This window comes from Harpia harpyja, chromosome 1, assembly GCF_026419915.1.
Source record: "Harpia harpyja isolate bHarHar1 chromosome 1, bHarHar1 primary haplotype, whole genome shotgun sequence".
Taxonomy (NCBI): domain Eukaryota; kingdom Metazoa; phylum Chordata; class Aves; order Accipitriformes; family Accipitridae; genus Harpia; species Harpia harpyja.
In genome coordinates this window covers 87,126,986-87,146,735 of record NC_068940.1, presented here as the reverse complement: position 1 = coordinate 87,146,735, position 19,750 = coordinate 87,126,986, and the positions used below count along the sequence as shown (strand labels likewise).

The 19,750-nt window shown below is 36.4% G+C and overlaps 1 protein-coding gene across 1 annotated transcript; it reads right to left on the bottom strand.

Annotated features, from left to right (window-relative positions):
• Positions 1-1,153: 1,153 nt before the first annotated feature.
• Positions 1,154-19,708, bottom strand: ARL5B (ADP ribosylation factor like GTPase 5B). The gene is made up of 6 exons (XM_052803944.1): positions 19,546-19,708; positions 11,505-11,565; positions 10,116-10,263; positions 7,053-7,136; positions 5,155-5,306; positions 1,154-3,174 (listed from the first exon to the last, which is right to left on the bottom strand). Exons 1-6 carry the CDS (start codon positions 19,589-19,591, stop codon positions 3,126-3,128), a joined length of 540 nt encoding a protein of 179 aa, XP_052659904.1. The 5' UTR covers positions 19,592-19,708; the 3' UTR covers positions 1,154-3,125.
• Between the last annotated feature and the right edge of the window lie 42 nt (positions 19,709-19,750).

The window sequence follows — 19,750 nt, the reverse complement described above, 5'->3', positions numbered from 1 at the left end:
CTGGATCTACTTAGTAACAACAGTTAGCTCACAGATGAACACATGGGGAAGGAGGAAGAAAAAGTCTTACTGTAAAACTTAATTCCACTTCAAATACATTAAAAGCAAATTCAATTAAGAAAAAGAGCTTAAAGTCTGCAAAGACTACTTTCAAAAAGTGGATCCTGCCAATTTCATCCAAGCATGACAAAAATTGCTCAAAATGTGCAGGCTCATAGAGGCTGCTAAACAAATCAGAACTATTTCTCTCATAATATGATACATTATTTTAACACAATGGGTCTGACTTTATAAATTAGACTATAACATGCATATCAATTACTCAAAATACAGGATACTGTAATGAAGTGGATTATTTAGGACAAAAATCTTTGTGATATTTTACTCGAGAATGTTTTTAAATGTTTACTTGCATTTGTAATTTCCTCTGAGAAGCTAATTAATAGTGTTCTTTGTGAACAGCATATTAAATGCAGAATATTTTCAAAGTGCAACAACTACCTGGAACATATTTACTACATACAGATTAACAAAATAATGCAGAGTTTGGCAGTGCAGAGACACATGCAGTGTTCTAATGCACCCCATTGTAAAAATTATTTTAATTAGACCACTTTTTAGTTTAGCAGGCTCTGAAGGTGATTAAAAATAAACCCCCCAAAATTCCACACCAAGCCTTTTTCAAAAAACCCAAACCACAGCATAGATGTTGTGAACACATCTATATCATAAATGGAAAACTGTTGTAGAAAATGAAGTAGTAAGGTGATCAAAATTATAGCTATTGCCAAGAATGTTTCCTTCTGTAAAGGTACTTAAAGGCCTTAAAAGTGTAAAGGAATTAAAAGAAAACCTTCATTATTCTGATATTCTAAGGTCTACAACATGACCATTTCCTCCCAACCAAAGTTAGATATATTACCTAAAGTGAGACTGGACTTAGTAATCAAACTATAACTTTATGAATGGTTTTACCTGGAAAGGGTTAAATATAAAATCATGTTTGTTTGGTTTTTTTTTAACCAATCAAACAGCTATGCATCCAGATAGTGCTTTTTATAAATATGCAGAACTACATTCTGAATTACATAAAAATAAACCTAAAAATAAATGTAAATTGCAAACTGAAATTATTAAGTCACCAAACAAGAAACCTCATTCACAGTACCATTTTATTTTTTTCATTTATAATTTGCTTCCCTAAGAACAAAACAAATCTTGTTTTTGCACATTAGAACAGATGTTAGCATGAACATCAGAGCAAGAAGCTTTAGTATCAGATTTTCACCTTGCCTTGCATTCCTCTTTTTTCTTTAAGCACTACTTTTCACTGATGTAAATTATTTTGAGCATTTTGACTTGACACTCAACATAGTCTCTCCCAAATGTGACTACTGCTAAATTGCATTAATATATAATTTCATTCAACAAATCACTGATTCCACATGTATTCAAAAATCTGCTTTTTAACACTTATGACAATATATTTGCTGACACTTTTAAAATTTCATTAATTTTTGTTCAAGTAAAAATGGAATCAAACTGAAATTTATGAAACTTAGAATTTTATTAAGGAAAACTCAGTGTGCTTGAATTATCAAAACAAGATTAATGACAAAATGTTTTTCATACAAGGACTCTAGTCAATTAGTTTAATGGTTCTAGTAACCAGAATCCACATGGGTTATAGGCATGCAAAAGTGCAGAAGGCTGCTTTTGGAAAGCCTACCAAGCATTTTTGTAGGTTAGATCCTTGACTGCTGCTGGGATTTCACTAGGAATTGGGTGTCCACTACTGTTTTTCTTTTTTTATTTTTTTTTTTCAGATTTTTGGGGGGCATTTGGTGGTTAGGGGTTTTTTTGGTGTCTAATGTTCTCAATTAACTTCATCCATAGCTTTAGATTCTCTTTACAGATCTAACTTCATCACCTTCAAACTGGATTAAGAGTTACTAGGTCCAATCTTTCAATAGCTGTTTTTCAAATGGAAGCTCTCTACTTTTCAACTGCCAGTTCCTAAATTTCAGGTGAATGAATCTAACTTGAACACCATCAAAAGTTCTCTACTCTTGCAAATAAGACTCAAAACAAAAATTAAGGCAAAATATTTTCTCTGCAATGGAATCTGAAAACATATTTTGATAGCAGGTAAATAAATGTCAAGATTAGCTTCGCTCTAAAGTCCAGAGATACAGCACCCTGATTTTGTTCTGTTTATAAATCTGGCTTCCCTTTTGATTTTGGATTCATTTAGAAAACAGCATTCTCACTAAAAGGTGAGGAAGGCTCATGTATACAGTATTTAAAATATTAACAGATTACAGAAAGTCTACACATAACACCGGCTGCTGTGATTCCAAATTTAATAATTAAGAGGTTTATTTTTAAAAAGGTATTCGAGTTCTAAATGACTAAATCAGCACTTAATAATGATTTTTTTTTTAATCCACTGTACAGAGATGTATTTTCAAGTAAAAGAAAAAGAATCATATCCTAGAACTACTTACCAGAGAAACTGAGAATGAAATAGATTTCTTTTAAGGCAGAAGTTCAATTATATACCAGGTTAAAAGCCACCACAATATTAACTATAACTAACTCATTCAGAATTTAAAAATTTGCGTTCATAACTATTAACTCCTGTGCTGGCTAGAACTCTACTGATGTTCAGGAAGCCCAGCTGGAGATATGGTTATCCTTAGAGGCTAAAGCTATGCCAGAGTAAAGTCAACCTACTCACTACTTTTCCACTATTAAACAAACTGCGCTCATTTATGTTAGTAAGTTATATAAACTATTTAGAAAGAGGAAGTATGAAATATTGACAATGACAAAACAGATTTTAAAAAGCTATCATTGAAAAAGTTAGAATACACATTCAGAGGAATTTCAATGCTTAAAAACAGATTCACTTATGTTCATCCAGTTGAAGATTAGTGTATTAAAAAAAGTTAAGAAAATACTTTGTGTTTCAGTTCAACTGCACTTGATTCAAGTACAGCTTGGGGGTTGGCTAATATAAATTAAACATGGTCACTGCCTTAGCAGCCAGAAGTACAGAAGAATGTACATGTTCACAGGATAAATACAAGTCTTTTTTTGGGGGGGGGGGGGGGGGAGCGAAGCTATCTCACTCCAATACGGGAGGTCATCCACTCCAAGCCTTGGCATAATCTGAAAAATAAGAGATGTTATATTGGTACTAGTTCTATTCCAACATCTTTAAATTATCTTCTATCTGTTTTTATGTTTAAAAACATCTACATAAAATAAATAAAATCAGCTGGAATTAGGACTGAAACTTGAGTAGAGTAAATAGTGTTTTAAACTAAAGTCTCCTTAGGCTTTAACCACAAGAAGATGGTCAAGCATGATGTTTTATTGAAGCTTGGCACTCCTTCCATTTTTTTTTTCCTTGTAAATCTAAAAGACACTATTCTTAACATGCTTACTCGTAAGTACGTGGAAACAAGTAAGTTTTTCTTTTTCTACAGGTTTCCCATGAAAGACTGCTTACTTGAAAGCTAGACCTTTAAATACTAATACTAAAAGACAAAGGACAGGTACCCAGACTGAATCAGTTCACAAAAAGGCAGTGTACCAAGAATTCCAAAATCCCATTACAAAATTAAAAATATGTTTATATTCAACACCAAGATTGCACAGGATCTAATCTGCTTACTGACTCAATTTGTATCGCTATTTAAAAGTCTTCCATTTCAGAGGATAGGCCTTCCTTTGATGTTCTAAGGATCTAGTTACCTAGTTTATGCCATATTTAAGCTTTTCCATTGTAAAGTATATCATGACTTAGCTATCCAAGAGGGCTAGCTTCACTCACACTGGGCTAATCTCCCTAGACTTCTGTCAGATCTTCCCAAGGAAGATTCAGCTCAGCAATCTAACTCCAGAAATTTTTTTATGAGTTGGTCTCACTATGGTCACAGTTTTAAGTATTCTAATTACTCATCTTTTTTAAATAAGAAAGAAGCAGCCTAGGATGGCCAATGTTCCTGAACCAAAGTTCATATTCATTAATTTCTACCTTCCTCCAAATGCCAACTTATTTGAAGATCTAAGTTAGCACACAAACTAAGTACTCAAAAGTGACTTTGGCAAAACTGGTAGGAGGAAAGCAGAGTTAACTCTTAGAATGAAACAATACGATCCAAAGACTCAATCAAAAAACCAGTTTGTTTTCACTAACACATCCCACCCTAAGGAAGTGAATGCTACCAATCACTCTACAAGACAATTCCATTACATTAGAAAATACTTCATGCTAGAAGTGAGGAAGATGCTCTCACTTCCCAAATACTCAGTTGGATTCACTATTTTTGATGTCACAAGACCACATTATTGTAAAGGTTGTACAACACAGCTGAAAAAAAACCTCTATTACACATTAGAAGATGGCTTTAAGAATCAAGATGAAAAATTAGCACACTTCAAACCATGTAAGCAAGACACTATCCAACTTGTTACAGGCATCCAAAAATGGGGGTTTTTTATCTTTATAGACAAAGGATCTAAGAAAAGCTCAGCTTTCCATTTTAGTAATTCCTGCCATAAGGTATACAAGTTTCAAAATTAGCTACATCAGCCAGGTATAAATAAAAGGTTTAATATTGGTAACAATTTTGGTTTATGCCAGATCTATGTATCTCTTCATCAAAATCATGTTTTATCAAAAATCCCAACAAACCAAAAAAAAAGCCAAAACCACCCCAACCCCCACACACACCTTTGAAGCTTACGGCAGATCAGAGTGTAAAGGAAGACAACAGTAGCTTATTTCTTTAACTACACGAAGACATACAGAATGAGATGGTAGCACGCACAGTAAATAACTATGCCAGCAGCCACATATTTGGGGGGGGAAGGGTGGTGGTTTGGGTTTTTTTGTGTTGTTGTTTGGGTTTTGTTGTTTTGAGTTTTTTAACAATAAGCTGAAAGACTTTCATACAAATTTGGAGTTTGACCTATGGAAAAAAAAAAATCCACAAGGTTCAATAAAGAAAAGGAAAAATTCAAAAAGTCCCCTCTGACTGCAAAGATCAGAAAATATGTTCTTTCAGGAAATCCACATTAGTGTCAATAAGCTTCTAAATTCTCATTTACCATATATTACTATACTAAGCAGTAAGCATTTACCCTTCTCCTGTCAAAGCACAACAGGACTGAATGTGCCACGGGTGATCCTTTATGGAGCTAAGGGTGAGGTATGTAGATATCTCAGCAGCTGTCATGCAACCTTTCATGTCCTGCTTGTTTGCAAAGATGAGAACTGCAGCCTTCCGTAAATCCTAGAAGTAATTTAGAGTGTTCATAATAGTTATTGTAAAGACCTAAAAGGCTACTGCATTAACTGACATTCCTTAAAAGAACTGTATTCAAGCTAATCTGCAATTACACAGCAGCATGGAGTTTTAAGAGACTTACTGCATTAAAAATTAATTACATTAAGACTGAAGAAACCAATTTATTCAGAAGTGTTCACCACAGAGAGTCAAATTATAATGTATTATAAGACTATCCTTTTGGTGTTGACCACATGTTCATATGTTAACTAATGGAAGTTAAATTATTGTTAAAATGTATTTCATAAAGCTCCAAGCCATCCTGCCAGCAGAATTATTACTGGATAAACATTCCAAAATCTACATAGATACTATTCAAACAGAAAAGCCTGCTAGATATCATTCCCTTGAAATTACTTTCAACTTCATTAAACAAGTTCTGTAGTGATTAAAGCAGTAACAATTTAAAGAAAGCTATCTAAATTCTTGTAAGTTTTATACCTACTGTTCCAAAAAGGGATTTCTAATAATGCTGCAGCAGCTTTAGTAAAAACAGAAACTAATAAAAAGTTGTTTTGTTTCTGTATGGAGATTAGGATTCCACACAACAATGAGACAAGAACCAGAATGTATGGTTTTAGGAATGTAGGAGAGTAAACAAATGCAATACTCAGGAAGCTCACAGCTGTAATTAAAACTGTTCAACACATTTAAATGTATATTAAATTTTGAGACTATTTCTCCATCAAGAGAAAAAAACAACCCAAACCTTTATGGTGCAAAGTTGAAAATTCACTCCTACAAGTAGTCCAGTCAAGGCCTACCGACTGTTTTCAAGAGGTGGTAGATCACAATCTCTTAAGAGTTTATAACACTGGAAACTAATAAGTTACATGGGAAAAACTTTACCACAAAAAGTCATCCTTCCACCTTTCTTGGTAGTGCATTTGCTCCTTACTACCAGACCCAAACTACATTAATATTAACTATAAACTAAAAACATCATTTGTTTGAAACAATGCATATCTCTCAGAAGTGAACTCCACAGAATTACTTGCATTGTGCTAAACCCTTTTACTTCAAAAAATGGAGATATTTAGATTTAAAACAAACTTAATTTAGCTTGAGAGTGATCACAGAAGGTTTTCATGTACTTTAGCTAATCCAATGTAGATGTCAGTTTAGGATGTTTGAGGGAGTTAACCCAATGTTGAACAGTCCTCAATACAACATATAATAATAAAACTACAAAAAAAAAATCCAGAAGGAAACTGAACTGAAACTGATTTATCCATAGTATTAGATATGCTCCTTAATTTTAAGGAACCAGATTAAAACAAACAAGAGAGAAATGGAATTGCCTACTTCCTAAAATAAAAGTAAAAAATATTTTTTTTTTAAAAAAAGAGTTTATTGAAATTTTAACCATTTAACTGAAAGAAGAGAGAGAGTGGTGGAGAACAGTAATACCTTAAACTTCTCGTTAATATAACTGGGTATTTTACAAGTTCAACATTTGCAAAGTAAAGAGCGATTTGATTACAATCAAGCAAGCTCTATTAGAAGACTGCTTCATAATAATTTTCCTGTTTATTTATAATTTACATGGTTTTAAAATGTGACCAACATGCACGCACATTTAGGCTCAGAAATTTTTTTGTGATGGTATAATTTTTGCTAACATAGGAAGCATGTAATGTTATTTGACTGTTCACAACAAAAGAAAACTATTATCCCAACTCCCCACCATACCTCATGAGCCAGCATTCTATAAAGTTCTTCTTTTGTAATGGAAAGTCGCTCTCTATCAATGCTGTCAACAACAAGAATGATGAACTAGGGGAAAAAAACAATAGTACAGTATGTAAGTACAACGTATAAATTACAGAAAGCACGTTTTCAAGAGACGACTACCACAAGTCTTCCTATATAAGAGACAGACTTTCAGAGCACACTAGAAAATAGAACAAGAGTTTTATTGTTACAGTCTTTTGCTAGGTCCCTGGGAATCACACATGAAGATTATAGTTTAAAAAAAAAAAAAAAAAGATTGTGCTTGTACATTTCAGCACTGCTATTAAGATCCACTGTCATGTACTACAGTTAAATCTCCTTGGTGAATTTTCAGGCCCTCCATCATAAGCAAAATAACGAGGTAGGTACCAAAAGCACCTACAGATAGTGGAGTCCATTTAAAATGTGGATGACAAACTTGTTAAACAGTTATTAATGAAAACATCTATTACTGTCCACTACTACTTGCATACTCAGAAAACTATAAAACTAAAATTGAAATTCCCTAATTTGAAAGAAGCATTTTTAGCAATTCAGCATCATATTACAAGGCTTAAGAAATGTTATTTCAAAGTAGCACATCAGAACTTAGAAAGCTATGTACCTGTAGGGCTTAGCATTATGTTGTTGCATAACACCTTAACCTTTGTAATTCAAAGGGGCTGTGCAGTTGGCCTCTCACTTACAACTTTGCACCCTTCCACCTAGGCACCTGGAGAAGGCTATAGCAGTGATTTTACCCTTACCACTTCTGCCAGGCACATTACTCTCATGGCCATGTACTTTGGCATCCTAGGACACTGCTAGGTCTGGTACATCAGATCTGCCATGGGAAGCAATTGTCACTGGTATGAAAATTACCCTCTTTTGACCCACTCTTTCTGCCCCTTGTTTTGTACCTTCTATTTATAGACTTACACTAGACAGGAAAAAGACATGGCATTCGCACAGTAGGTAATACTCAAGTAAACGCTTGTAAGCATTACACAATTAGTATGTGTACACAAACTGTAACAACTGATCAGTGTTCAACACTTGCCCTGCCCAGAGCGTGCTCCAAGCAGCACTAACAGCATCACAGGTGGGAACAATAATTAGGGAGATCAAGCACATTCTGATGAAAATTATACAGATAGTATTTAAAAAAAAAAAAAAAAAAAAGAATTACAGGGAACACATGCTACACTGGAGAGGAAACCAAGGAGATTACATTCATCCGAGAGACTCCATCACTTCTCTTCCCAGATGGGAATACTTTCCATCCCTTTTCTCTTTTATGTAGCTCTCTTTGTTTGCCCCCACCCCCAATAGCTTAACCATGAGAGCTTCCTCCCCTTTCCTCTCCCCCCAAATCTTGTGTCAGTAAGCCTGTCTCAACATCCTCTCTGTAAGAATACTATCTGACTCTTAAAACAGAATGGCAGAATTAACCATGTCAAGTTGAAACTAATTAGGACAGGTATGCACTGAAAAGCTTATTCGTGGGATTTTTACACTAACCCAAAGATTTTGTTTAGATTGCTTCAATTTACAGATAATGAAAGGGAGAAAACAGAGATAGTAACAAAAAAAGTCAGATTAGAGGTCACAGCTGTAATTCTCCAACATATGCTCCAAATCACTTTGCCTTATAAAATTAAGGAGATTCATTACCTGTTGAAAATGACCACAAAGTATGAAAAACTAAGTCAATTTAATGCTTCTGTGACTTTGCAATGTCTAGCAGATGAGGAGGAACAGTAAAGGAATTATTCATATCAGGGAGGCTAGGATTAGCATAGTAAACAGACCCCTTTTCTTCCTCAACTGTTTCCAGCAGACAAAGCTTCTAAGTAAAGGGAAAGTTGTTCTTTCCAAGTGCTAGAAAGCACTGGATTTCAAGCACTTACTAGCCAGAATATGATGAAGAACATCCCAAAAGAATCAAAAGAAGAACCAATACATGCATCTCCCCAAATTCCAAAATCAAAGATGCTCAATGGACAAAAGTCAAGAACTTGTTGTTATTGTACCACATAATGCTGGCAGAAGTATCTTCACCCTCACATGTATGTATCTTAGATGTAGCCACACTTTTCTAGATAAAATTAAAAAGTTTAAAATACTAGAGATGAAGGTTGAGATGTCATCACCAGGCTTTCAGTAGACAAAAAATTTCTGAACATCTGGGGTGGATCACTCTAATCTCCCCTTTCTCAAAAGGGGGCATAGGACAGAAAACCTCATTCTACAGGAGGATGGAATGCTTATGTAATGAGTAATATCTACAAGAGGTCTCAGCTTTTAGTAGAAATGATATGAAATGAAGTCTAAAATCTTTTACATCAATGCAGAAGTCTCAAAGTGAGGCTACAGAGATTTTATGTGCATGTTGCATTGATAACCTTTTGGCATCAAAAAGACTGGCATAAAAAACAAACCCCCAAAGACAAGTGTTGCTGAGTTCTACTCCAATCTTTCCAGCAATGGCAGCTTTACCAGTACCTCATGAGTACTGCACAGCTAGACTTTCCTTTATCCTTTGGATAAAAGCCACAAGCTGATGAGCTTTTTAAATACTGCTGCCTAGAGAAAGTTTCATTCTTCATCCTTAATTATCATTACCTCAAAAACATTCAGACTAGATGTACAGAAGTTAGGTTAACCACTGCAAATCCACATCAAATTTGCAAAGTACACTGCAAAATTTTCTTTTTAAATCTACTTGAAAAAACATGCAGAAAACCCATTTGATCTGAAATGTATTTTGATACCATTTGATTGTCTAGGAAAAAAGTCTAACTTCACAGTTTATACCACAGAACAAACAACATTAAAGTATACAAGAAAAATACTTCCAATATTACCAGAAAATTGCTGCATATCAGACATACCTCATACTTTTGGGGTTTGTTCTTCCTCAAAGAGATTTTAAAACAATACAGCTGCAATCTTTATAAAAATCTACTGATAGTCCTAATAAATAAATATAATTTCAAAAAAACTTATTGAATTTGCAGACTTCGAAGCAGCTTCTCATACCTCTGTGTTTGAATAATAGGTATTCCATGATGACCGTAATGATTCTTGTCCTCCAATATCCCACATTAAGAAATGAGTGTTTTTCACCACTATTTCTTCTACATTGCTTCCTATGGTTGGAGAAGTATGAACCACTTCATTCATTAAGCTAAAGAAAACAATATCACACCATAAAGACCAGCCAGTAAAATCCACAAGGCTTGTCACAGCTCAATTACAACAAATTTGTTGTAGGAAAAGTAAATATGTGTAACACTGATAAAAAAAGATTAAAAAATGAGGCATATTTCAAAGACCTATACATTTGAATTTTTATAGAAATGAAGCAAATATTTAAGAGCAGTTCTTTAGTAAAAAAGATTAGTTCAGTCTGAATTTGGATTAAAAACTGTGGCTGATGAAGTTCTAGTGTGCTTTTGTAGCAGACTGTAGAAATGCTTAAAGACATGAGCAACAAAAAATAAGCACATAAAAGGCTTCTAACAAATGGATAAGCATCTGTGTTTTAAGAGGCTTCTCTTTTTAAAGGGCACTCTCCAACAGATACTTAAAATACACTTGTTTCAAAGTAGAAGCCACTATTCTAAAGATCCCAAATAAGGGGAACACTAAACTGTGCAAAATTTAAATCAGAATATAACTTTATCAGAGCACTCAATTTAGTAATTCAATATTAAAACAAATTCCAAAGGACTGTTTGGTTACATAGCTAAAAATTTCAGTTCTACCTTTAAGCTTTGTCAAAAATGCTTTAGAAAAAAGGTTTTTTGGAAAACATCCCCTGCTCCCTTTGTACCCAAATATATGCATAGTAATTTGGTTACACCCTCCTCCTTTTCCACAATTACAATAGTAATTATGCTCCTGACAATGTTCTTGAATTTATCATAGATATTCTTGTAATGCTGGCAAGATTTGGGTGCAATGATGCTATTGAAAATGCTTAAGATAGGACCCAGGCAAGATGAAATACTATTCTGAGGAATCCTCCATCATAAATTTTAGACACTGGAATCAGGAAACATTTATGGATTTTTGCAGAGTGGCTAGAATATCCATTAATTTAAAAATCACTTTCTTCTCTGCAGTTCTTGGTGACAGGATTATTTCTATGCTTGCAAATAAAGATAGGCTTTGATGGCAAAAGAATGTGCAGTTCACTTTGTGCTTGTAGGTACAATTCTGTTACTCAATTTACAGTTCAGTTTTAAAACACTGAAGTTCCTTCACTTACCATTTAAATATTTACTCTGTTTAGAACAACTAATACCATTAATGTACAAACTGTGATCCTACAGATCTGCCAGTTTGCAAAGCTGAATTTTCAATGATTAAACAGTGACAAATACTAAAACGTAAACAGAAAAACAAAATAGTTCATATACTTACAATTGGTAAAGAATAGTAGTCTTTCCAGCGTTATCAAGTCCCACTATGATTACTTTGTGCTCTGCATACACACAAAAAGGACAAGAATAAATTAGTCAAAACAGCAATAATTGTAATTTTGGTTAATCATTTTTCCTTACTGAAGAAAGCAACTGTTTGTTTGTCTTATTTCAATAGCTTACACAGAATACTGGTGACTTCAGGACAGAAAAAAAGTCCACAAAGCCTCATCTTCTCTTGAGACTACAGTTTTAGGAAAAGTCAGTACTGGAAGTCTTCATAAAGGAATGGTTATTAATATGGTTACTTCATTAAAAAAAAAAATCTAGTTTTAGAAAGAAAAGTACAATGAAAAAATGTAACTCATAGCAGTGTATGATCTTAAGAACATCACCAAACATCCAAAGACTGCACAAAATGTTAGCCTAATATTTAAGGCTCAATAATAACCACTTGTTAAGGGATCACCATCATTCGCACAGTAAAAACTAAGAGAAAGCTGTATTTTGAATAGATCACAAATTCCAACGTTGCAATTTCTAAACTGAAAATTCACAGAATGACAGAATGGTTGAAGTTGGAAGACACTTTTGGAGGTCATCTGGTCCAATCCCTCTGCTCAACCAGGGCCACCTAGACCCAGTTGCTCAGGACCACGTCCAGACAGCTTTTGATTATCTGCAAGGATGGAGACTCTACAACCTCCCTGGGCAGCCTGTGCCACTGCTCAGTCACCTTCACAGTGAAAAAGTGTTCAGAGGGAACCTCCTGCATTTCAGTTTGTGCCCATTGCCTCTGGTCCTGTCACTGGGCACCACTGAGACGAGCCTGGCTCTGTCCTCTTTGTACCCTCCTTTCAGGTTTTTATACACATTGACAAGATCCCCTCTGAGCCTTCTCTTCTCCAGGCAAAACATTTCCAGCTCTCTCAGCCTTTTCTCATATGCGAGATGCTCCAGTCCCTTCACCATCCTCGTGGCCCATTGCTGGACTCTCTCCAGCATGTCCATGTCTCTCCTGTACTGAGGAGCCTAGAACTGGACACACTACTCCAGGTGAGGCCTCACCAGTGCTGAGTAGAAGGGAATGACCACTTCCCTCAACCTGCTGGGAAGTCCAGCTTATAGAATGGTGATCTTCCAAATGCTGCAATGTTATTTTTCCAGGCACAGGGGAAACAAAGCCAAAGCCAAACAAAACCAACACCCCCCCCCCGAACTTATATGCTTCTCTGTAGTTAACCCTTCTTAGAATTTCAAATACAGCAGCACAGCCAATTAGAATGGTGGTTCTTTTGATACATGTGTGAAGTTAGAAGATACTGATCTGCTTACTGACAAAAAAGCAAATCACTTGAGAGCAGAGAATTTACAAATGGATGCTAGAAGTAAACTTGCATAAAAAGTCTGTGAACAGGCTCACTTTTGAAGGGGTAATATTTAAAATTCTAGGGCAAAGCAAAACATGGTTCACAGCCTAAAGATTTCTTCTAAAATACCACATTCGGTCTACAAGACTTATATAACAAATTACTAAAAGGTCAGAAGATCGATCATAAATATCAAGTTGGTATATTTTTGCCCGCAAGTGGGTGGGCTAACAAAGAATTAAAGTGTGTTGGGGTTTTGGTTTTGTTGTTTTGGGTTTTTTTAAATCTGTTTACATATTATAACCTATGGCCCTAATAAATGTTGAAAGGTATTTCCTTGTATCAGTTCCCCTACTACTGCAACCTGCCAACATGTTCTAAGGGAAGAACTTTTCCTGGCCTTAAATCCAGTAATTCTTTTAGCCCCATAAGCAGCAGCATCAGTAATTAATAACCTTTGCCCATACATAAGTGATATGAAATCCTCTCTGCTTTCAACTCTTAATAAACCATGACACATAGCTAGACTGTCCATCTCTTTTTCAAATTCAGTTAAGTTTAAAGGGCTTTCAAAGTTCAAACACAGAAGTACCCTTCTGCTGTTTTCAAAACAGCCATGTTGTCAACTATTGCCTGGAAGAAGATGACTCTACTTTTGCAACATTCCGTTTGAGTTATTTTGAAAGAAAAAAAGAAAAGGAATTACAGTCAGGCATTACATTGCTCTTTCCCACCTTCACATCAGAATACAGTGTCTTACTTAGGAATGAATGAGAAAAATGTCAGATGAAACAATATCACACTACTTAAAGTGATGAAAAAAAAAAAACAAACAAACTCCATTGAGATAACTGTTTTTGAAAGCCACTGAAACGTGCATGGTATAACACTAACTGGGAAAATAAAGCACAGCTTATCTGTGTTACTCTGTAGTCAAATAGTATTTTATACAGTAACTGGATAAGCACAAACAAGAAACAGTCCACAAGTATTAATTAATATTGATTTGGGGATGAAAAGAATATGACGAAAGCATTAGTATCTCATACAAATAGCAGTTTCCACCTTTTATTAATGGCAGTTGCTTCCAGAATTGTCATCTATGGTAATGGAAAACTCTTCACTTGCAAACATATTTAAAAGTTGAATTTCTGTTTAGATTGGTTAGATCACAGAATTTTTACTTGTGTATGTGCATTAGAGGGAAAACATGTGAACTAAAAATTGCCAAACTAAGAACAAAATTTTAGCAAGATGAGTACTTGTTTACAAGAGCAACTAGTAGAAGATAGATGCTACATTTAAGAGAAAGGACAATTACAGAGCAAGCCATAGGCAGCAATTTATGCTCATATTTGTGTTCTGTACTTACAGACTAACCCAAGTTTCTCCCTTTCACTGGATATCATTCAAACTCAGTTTGGGTTGTATTCATTAACATCTTCACAGTCCACCATGTTCTTGGCAAAGGAAGAAGAAAAAAACATAACAGAGTTGCCAGAGCAGAGGCTTTATAAATCAGGTAGAAAGAGGGAAAAAAAAAAAAATTAGAAAAAGTAGGCGTACACGGGGGGGGAAAAGACAGTATTAGACTATGGCTTAAAAGAATCTAAAGAATTCTTTTATGTCAACAATTCCTGGTGGACTGTTTTTTTTTAAAAAAAAAAGCATATAGTATTGTTAAAAAAATCTCTGGCACTCTAGTATAACAAAATAATAGGACAGTGAAGATGATCTTCCTGCAGATGTTAGAAGGAAGAGATAATATGCTCTTTTCTTCACATATTCTTCTATACTCCTCTGTGGTAAAAAGAGCCAAACCTGAAAATTCAATTCTCACAATTTTGCCCTTTCCTCTTTCTAATTCGCAAAAATTAAAAATAAAAAAAATTCTAAATACTTTAATGATGACCAAGGCTCATTTCCAACATATTTGAAAAAAGAAATGAATATTGGAAAGGGTACCTATACTTTTCAGGCTGTGAAACACAAAACCCACATCCAGTTCCAAAGAATAACAATCTTGGAGGCTTTAAGGCTGAAGACAGAATGCAGATAGAAGTTTGCTAAAGAGGAGGCAGGAGGAATAGCATTTTACTAAAGTTCAAAGACATTTCAATACGAGGATTAATTCTGCACACTAAAAGCTGTCTTAGAATCTTCTTTTAAGCCCAGAAGAACTGCTTAAATACATCTTGTATTTCCAGACTTGATTACAAGAAAGTAGCCTTTAGTAGTCACTGGAACCAAAATCCATTTGGTTTTGCAGATAATGGTCTCTGCTAACCTGACTGCACAGTCTGGGAAACGTCAGCAAGGCCAAGTGAAGTAAACTGGGGAGTTACAGAAGTTTAACCACCTTGACTTAGAGCTTATCATTATTTTTCTTATGGCAGTTTTTTAACACCTATAGCATTTATTCAGAGCAACCTGGAAGACTTTGAATGACTATCATTTAAAAAAAAAAACAAAAAAACAAAAAACCACACAGATTTGTGAACTTCTTAACTCTATCAGCCACACACACACAAAGGAATAAGGTATTGACAATTGTCAGAGTTGCCTTTATCAGGGTTGCTGACATTCACTTCTGTTTTTTCCTTATAGTTTCATTAAGGGCAATCTTGATAGTATTGATGGAATGGTAAGTCAAGCAAGTTTTATTCAGCTATGTGTTAACACAGGCAAGAAGTTAATTGCTCCACCATTTATTTGTATTATGACACACTGCTTAGAAGACTGTGCCATTTGAGTACTGAATCATAGCTTAAGCAGGTCATTTTTTAATACTGTTTTATTTTTAAACATACTTCTATTTTCAAAATAAGTGTAAGTTCATTCTGAACCTATGACACTTTATAACTAGACTTTAAACAGCTGCAGGGCATAATATTTTAAATGAAAACAATACTCAGGCAATGTTTTTTGTCAATTTCAAAAACAAGGAAAAAGAATCAGGAAGCCATCAGTAAGTCACTTAGAAAAAAAAGACAAAAATCTATTTTCAAGCCAATTGTTTCTCATACAAGTATCTCTATTTCAGTTCACATCATTCAATTACTACTCGACTGAGAGACAATATATATTGAGAGCTGAAAAACAGAGACGAGAAAACAACAACATTAAATAAGGCCCTGGAACAGTTTTGACCACTACCACCACCACCACCCAAACAGAAACAGCCACTGTTTAAAGACTACTGCCAAACTCAAACTGGAAATGAACCCTTCCAAACACATCCACAAAACTAAACAGATATTCCCTGATGGACTGTGCTCAAGGCAGAGACTGTTAGCCTTCATCTCTTTCATTAGTCATTGACTCACAGATCAGCACAGGCATCACCCAGTTTCCTTAAACTGCTCTGCACTGTAGCTTTTCTTGTTCCATAATCCCACATACCAGATTTGGAGAGTAGATGGTGCACTGCAATGGAAAACCAAGTGCATTCTGCCAGGGTAGGAGGAAAAAGAGCTAAAGGCTTTCCCCTTCCAAAAGTTCCCATCACAGGTCAAAGCCACACAACACTATTTTAACCATTACATTTTCCACCACTGAGCCAGTCTGGGTTTGCCAAAACGGGCTAACCATAATCAAAATGGGCTGAACCAACTGGAACAATTTCTGCTGCTTATACAGTGAGCTGAAACAGAACAACAGACAGATTCAACTCCCTGGTAGGAACACACAGACGTTACCCAAGTCATAGGGCTAAAACAGCTGAATACAAATAGTAAGAAATGCTACTGGAAGAGGTCAATAGATAACATTAGTCAACAGACACTTATTGCTGAATGTCTTTAAAAACAGATTAGGTTGAGTCTCTTGACCTTCCTTCCAGTACTTCATCCTTACCATTGGAAAGGAGGGTAAGAGAATCAAATTGCAAGAGTAGTAAAGAAGAAGATGTGTAAATTAATAAAGTGACATTCAGTGCTTTAGCAGGATCTAAGGTACCTTGATTACAAGGTTTTCCTGCCAGGCAGAAGTCACTCTGAATGAACTCAATTTTCTGTGCATCACACACTTTAACTTCACTGAACCCTGAGGCACAAAACATATGGGGCTTATTTTAAGATGTTAGTTATCTTAAGATGTGTGTTTTTTCAGAAGGCTACCAATGTATTTTCTTCCTGTGAGTTAACGGTATTAACTAACCAGTAGATATTTCTTTAACATTGGCCAAACATTATTGATCTAATACCTTTCAGATTTGGCATTTTCAGCTCAGCTATTATTATTCACATTTATGTAAAGCAAAACTGCAGTGCATAATTAATACTTAAGTGAAATGCCAATGATTTCCTGTTCTTATCTTCTAGCACTTAGGCACACCTCCTCCCCCATGCTCTACTTGATGGAAAACAGATGGCACTTTCTAAATCTTTGCTTTGTTTAACCTTTCATTTTGCCAGTATCAAGTGCTTCAGACTATCAGCACAACCCACACTAGCCATGATGAACTGATGACATGCTCCACACACACCAGGGTGTAATTGCATCTTTGGCATATTCCCTCTAGATAGTAAAAATCATTGTGTAAACTACTGTGCCAGTCTGCTCAACAAGCAGTTTCATTAGACAGCCTATGGATTCTCTGAGAAATTGTCTAGATTTGATATAACTAGAAGAGCAACCCAAACCAACTTACTACTACTCTTTATTATTATTAATAATATTATTTACAGGAAAATAGTCATGTAATTAGAGAATAATTTCCTACTAGATGGGTCAAAAATTTATGTTTGAAGAGAGTTTTCTAGGGTGGAATTTCAATTTTGACCATGAAAAGAAATTCACTTTCTTCTCTATGGTCACCACAATAAGAGGGGGTGAAAAAACCCAACCCAAACCACAAAGAACCCCAGCAACAAAACAAGATCAGAATACACCCCAGAAGCCTCATATTGGGATAAAAGCTAACTGATAAGTATTCTATGGTAGTGCCTCAGCTATCTTAACTGTGATACTAATTTTCATTAACATTTTAAATGCATGAAGAATAACTTTCCTTTCAGGAATTAATATACAGCAACAAAGACAACATGTTTTCCACTAATGAAATAGAATCAATGTAATCTAATGTTGTCACATAGTAACAAAAAAAAAAAAAAAAAAAGAAAGAAACCAAAACAACAAAACTGCACCTCTTCCTTCCTTCCTGAAGATAAATGCTGACATTGTAAGGTACCATATAGACCAACACTAAAAGCCGCCAGAAGTTACCTCCTGATCAGTTCTCCGCTTATAGACATCTCTTTTGAGTCCTTCACGGAAGGAAAGGAGTCACAGATTGCAGTATTTAATGAAAACCAAGACAGTACTTAACAGTTTTCTGGACAATAGGGGAAACCTTGAATCTTATCAAATGGGTTTTCCAGTTCAGAAAAATAAGAATCTTCAAATCAACAGCAAATTCAGAAGACTCTGTTAGAAGACTTCAGGTCCGATGTGGTAGGATAGTGTATGCGGGGGAAAGACAAATGGTCTGGATCTCCCTCCCACTCCCATCCCATTAAAAGACAGTTTGATACATAGAAGTTAATACATACACATACAGAGACTTTGCTCTGGTATTTACAGAATTAGAATGGGTTATGTGCACTGACAGTGACAAGGCTACTAAAGGGACACCAGGTGTACCTGCCTCACCAAATCTGGAAAGTTGTAGTGGCAACAGTGTTGCACAAAAAAGCTGAACTACATTTTTAGTAACTTTAAAGTGGGAATGAAGCCTGCATTTGAAACCTGATGAGAGAACAATAACATTAACATCAGGTTGCCTGCTCCAAACTCAGGGCCTCAAGGAAAATCAATACAAATGATAATTTCCTTGACTATTTTATTTTCTACCCTAAGCAAGCTAGGTAAGCAAGATTCATTAAAATAAATAAATAAAACATAATTTTCTGTTTTTATGATAACTGTCTGAGGTAAAGGTGGTGGCAGCCACAAGGTTTGAACTCTGGATTAGAGCATGAGCCACTACTGTGGGGCTGGGTGCACTAGGTAGGAGAGAACAGAAAGCTATCCCCTTAACAATCCTTTTATTCTTGGCTCGAGAAGTGATTTTCTTGGGTCACTAACTGTATTTAACCAGCACCTTTGCCAAAACACAAGCAGATCTTTACCTCAAATGCCCCAACCCAAGTTTGGTGTTTTCTTCTTGATACTAAAGATAAAAATAGCATCGTTTTAATAGCAGACCCCGACTTAAAAACGGAGGGTCTGCGAAGACAAACAACACCTGTATCGTCCATCAAAGCTTCAGTCCCTGCAACGGCGAAAGAACACGTCTGAGAGGCGGCAGCAGCAGCATTCACCCCTATGCCAGCTCGGGAGCACATCGCTCGCAGGGCTGCCCGGGATCAACGAAGTGTTCCGAGCGGTCAGGGAGGAAGGGGGAGAGGAGGGGACCACCTCCGCAGCAGAAACAAAGCGACTCCGAGCATGAGGCGCCGCGGAACCAGCGCTCGAGGCGCTGCACAAAGGAAAGCCCAACTTTCGCCTGGGCGCGCCCTCAGGGGAAGCCCGGCGACCAGAGCAGGCCCCCGGCCTCCGACGGCTGCCCGCCGCCCCCCTCAGCCCCGCGGGCTCCACTCGCCCCCCTCCTCACCACCGGCGCGCCGCCCGCCCCACCTCCCAGCGGCCGGCTCGGGCCCCCGCGCCCACCTTGGCTACCGAAGAGACTCCACAGCTTGGCGAAGAGCAGGCCCATGCCTGGCCTCGGCTTCCCGCCGAGCCCCCAGGGCACCCAGCACTGAGCCAGGCGGCAGCTCCGCGGCTCCCTTAGGGCGGACGCAGCCCGCAGCGGCCCCGGGGCAGCGGCCGGGAGCGGGGCAAGGGGGGGCGGGCACACAGGTCCGCCCCGCCCCCC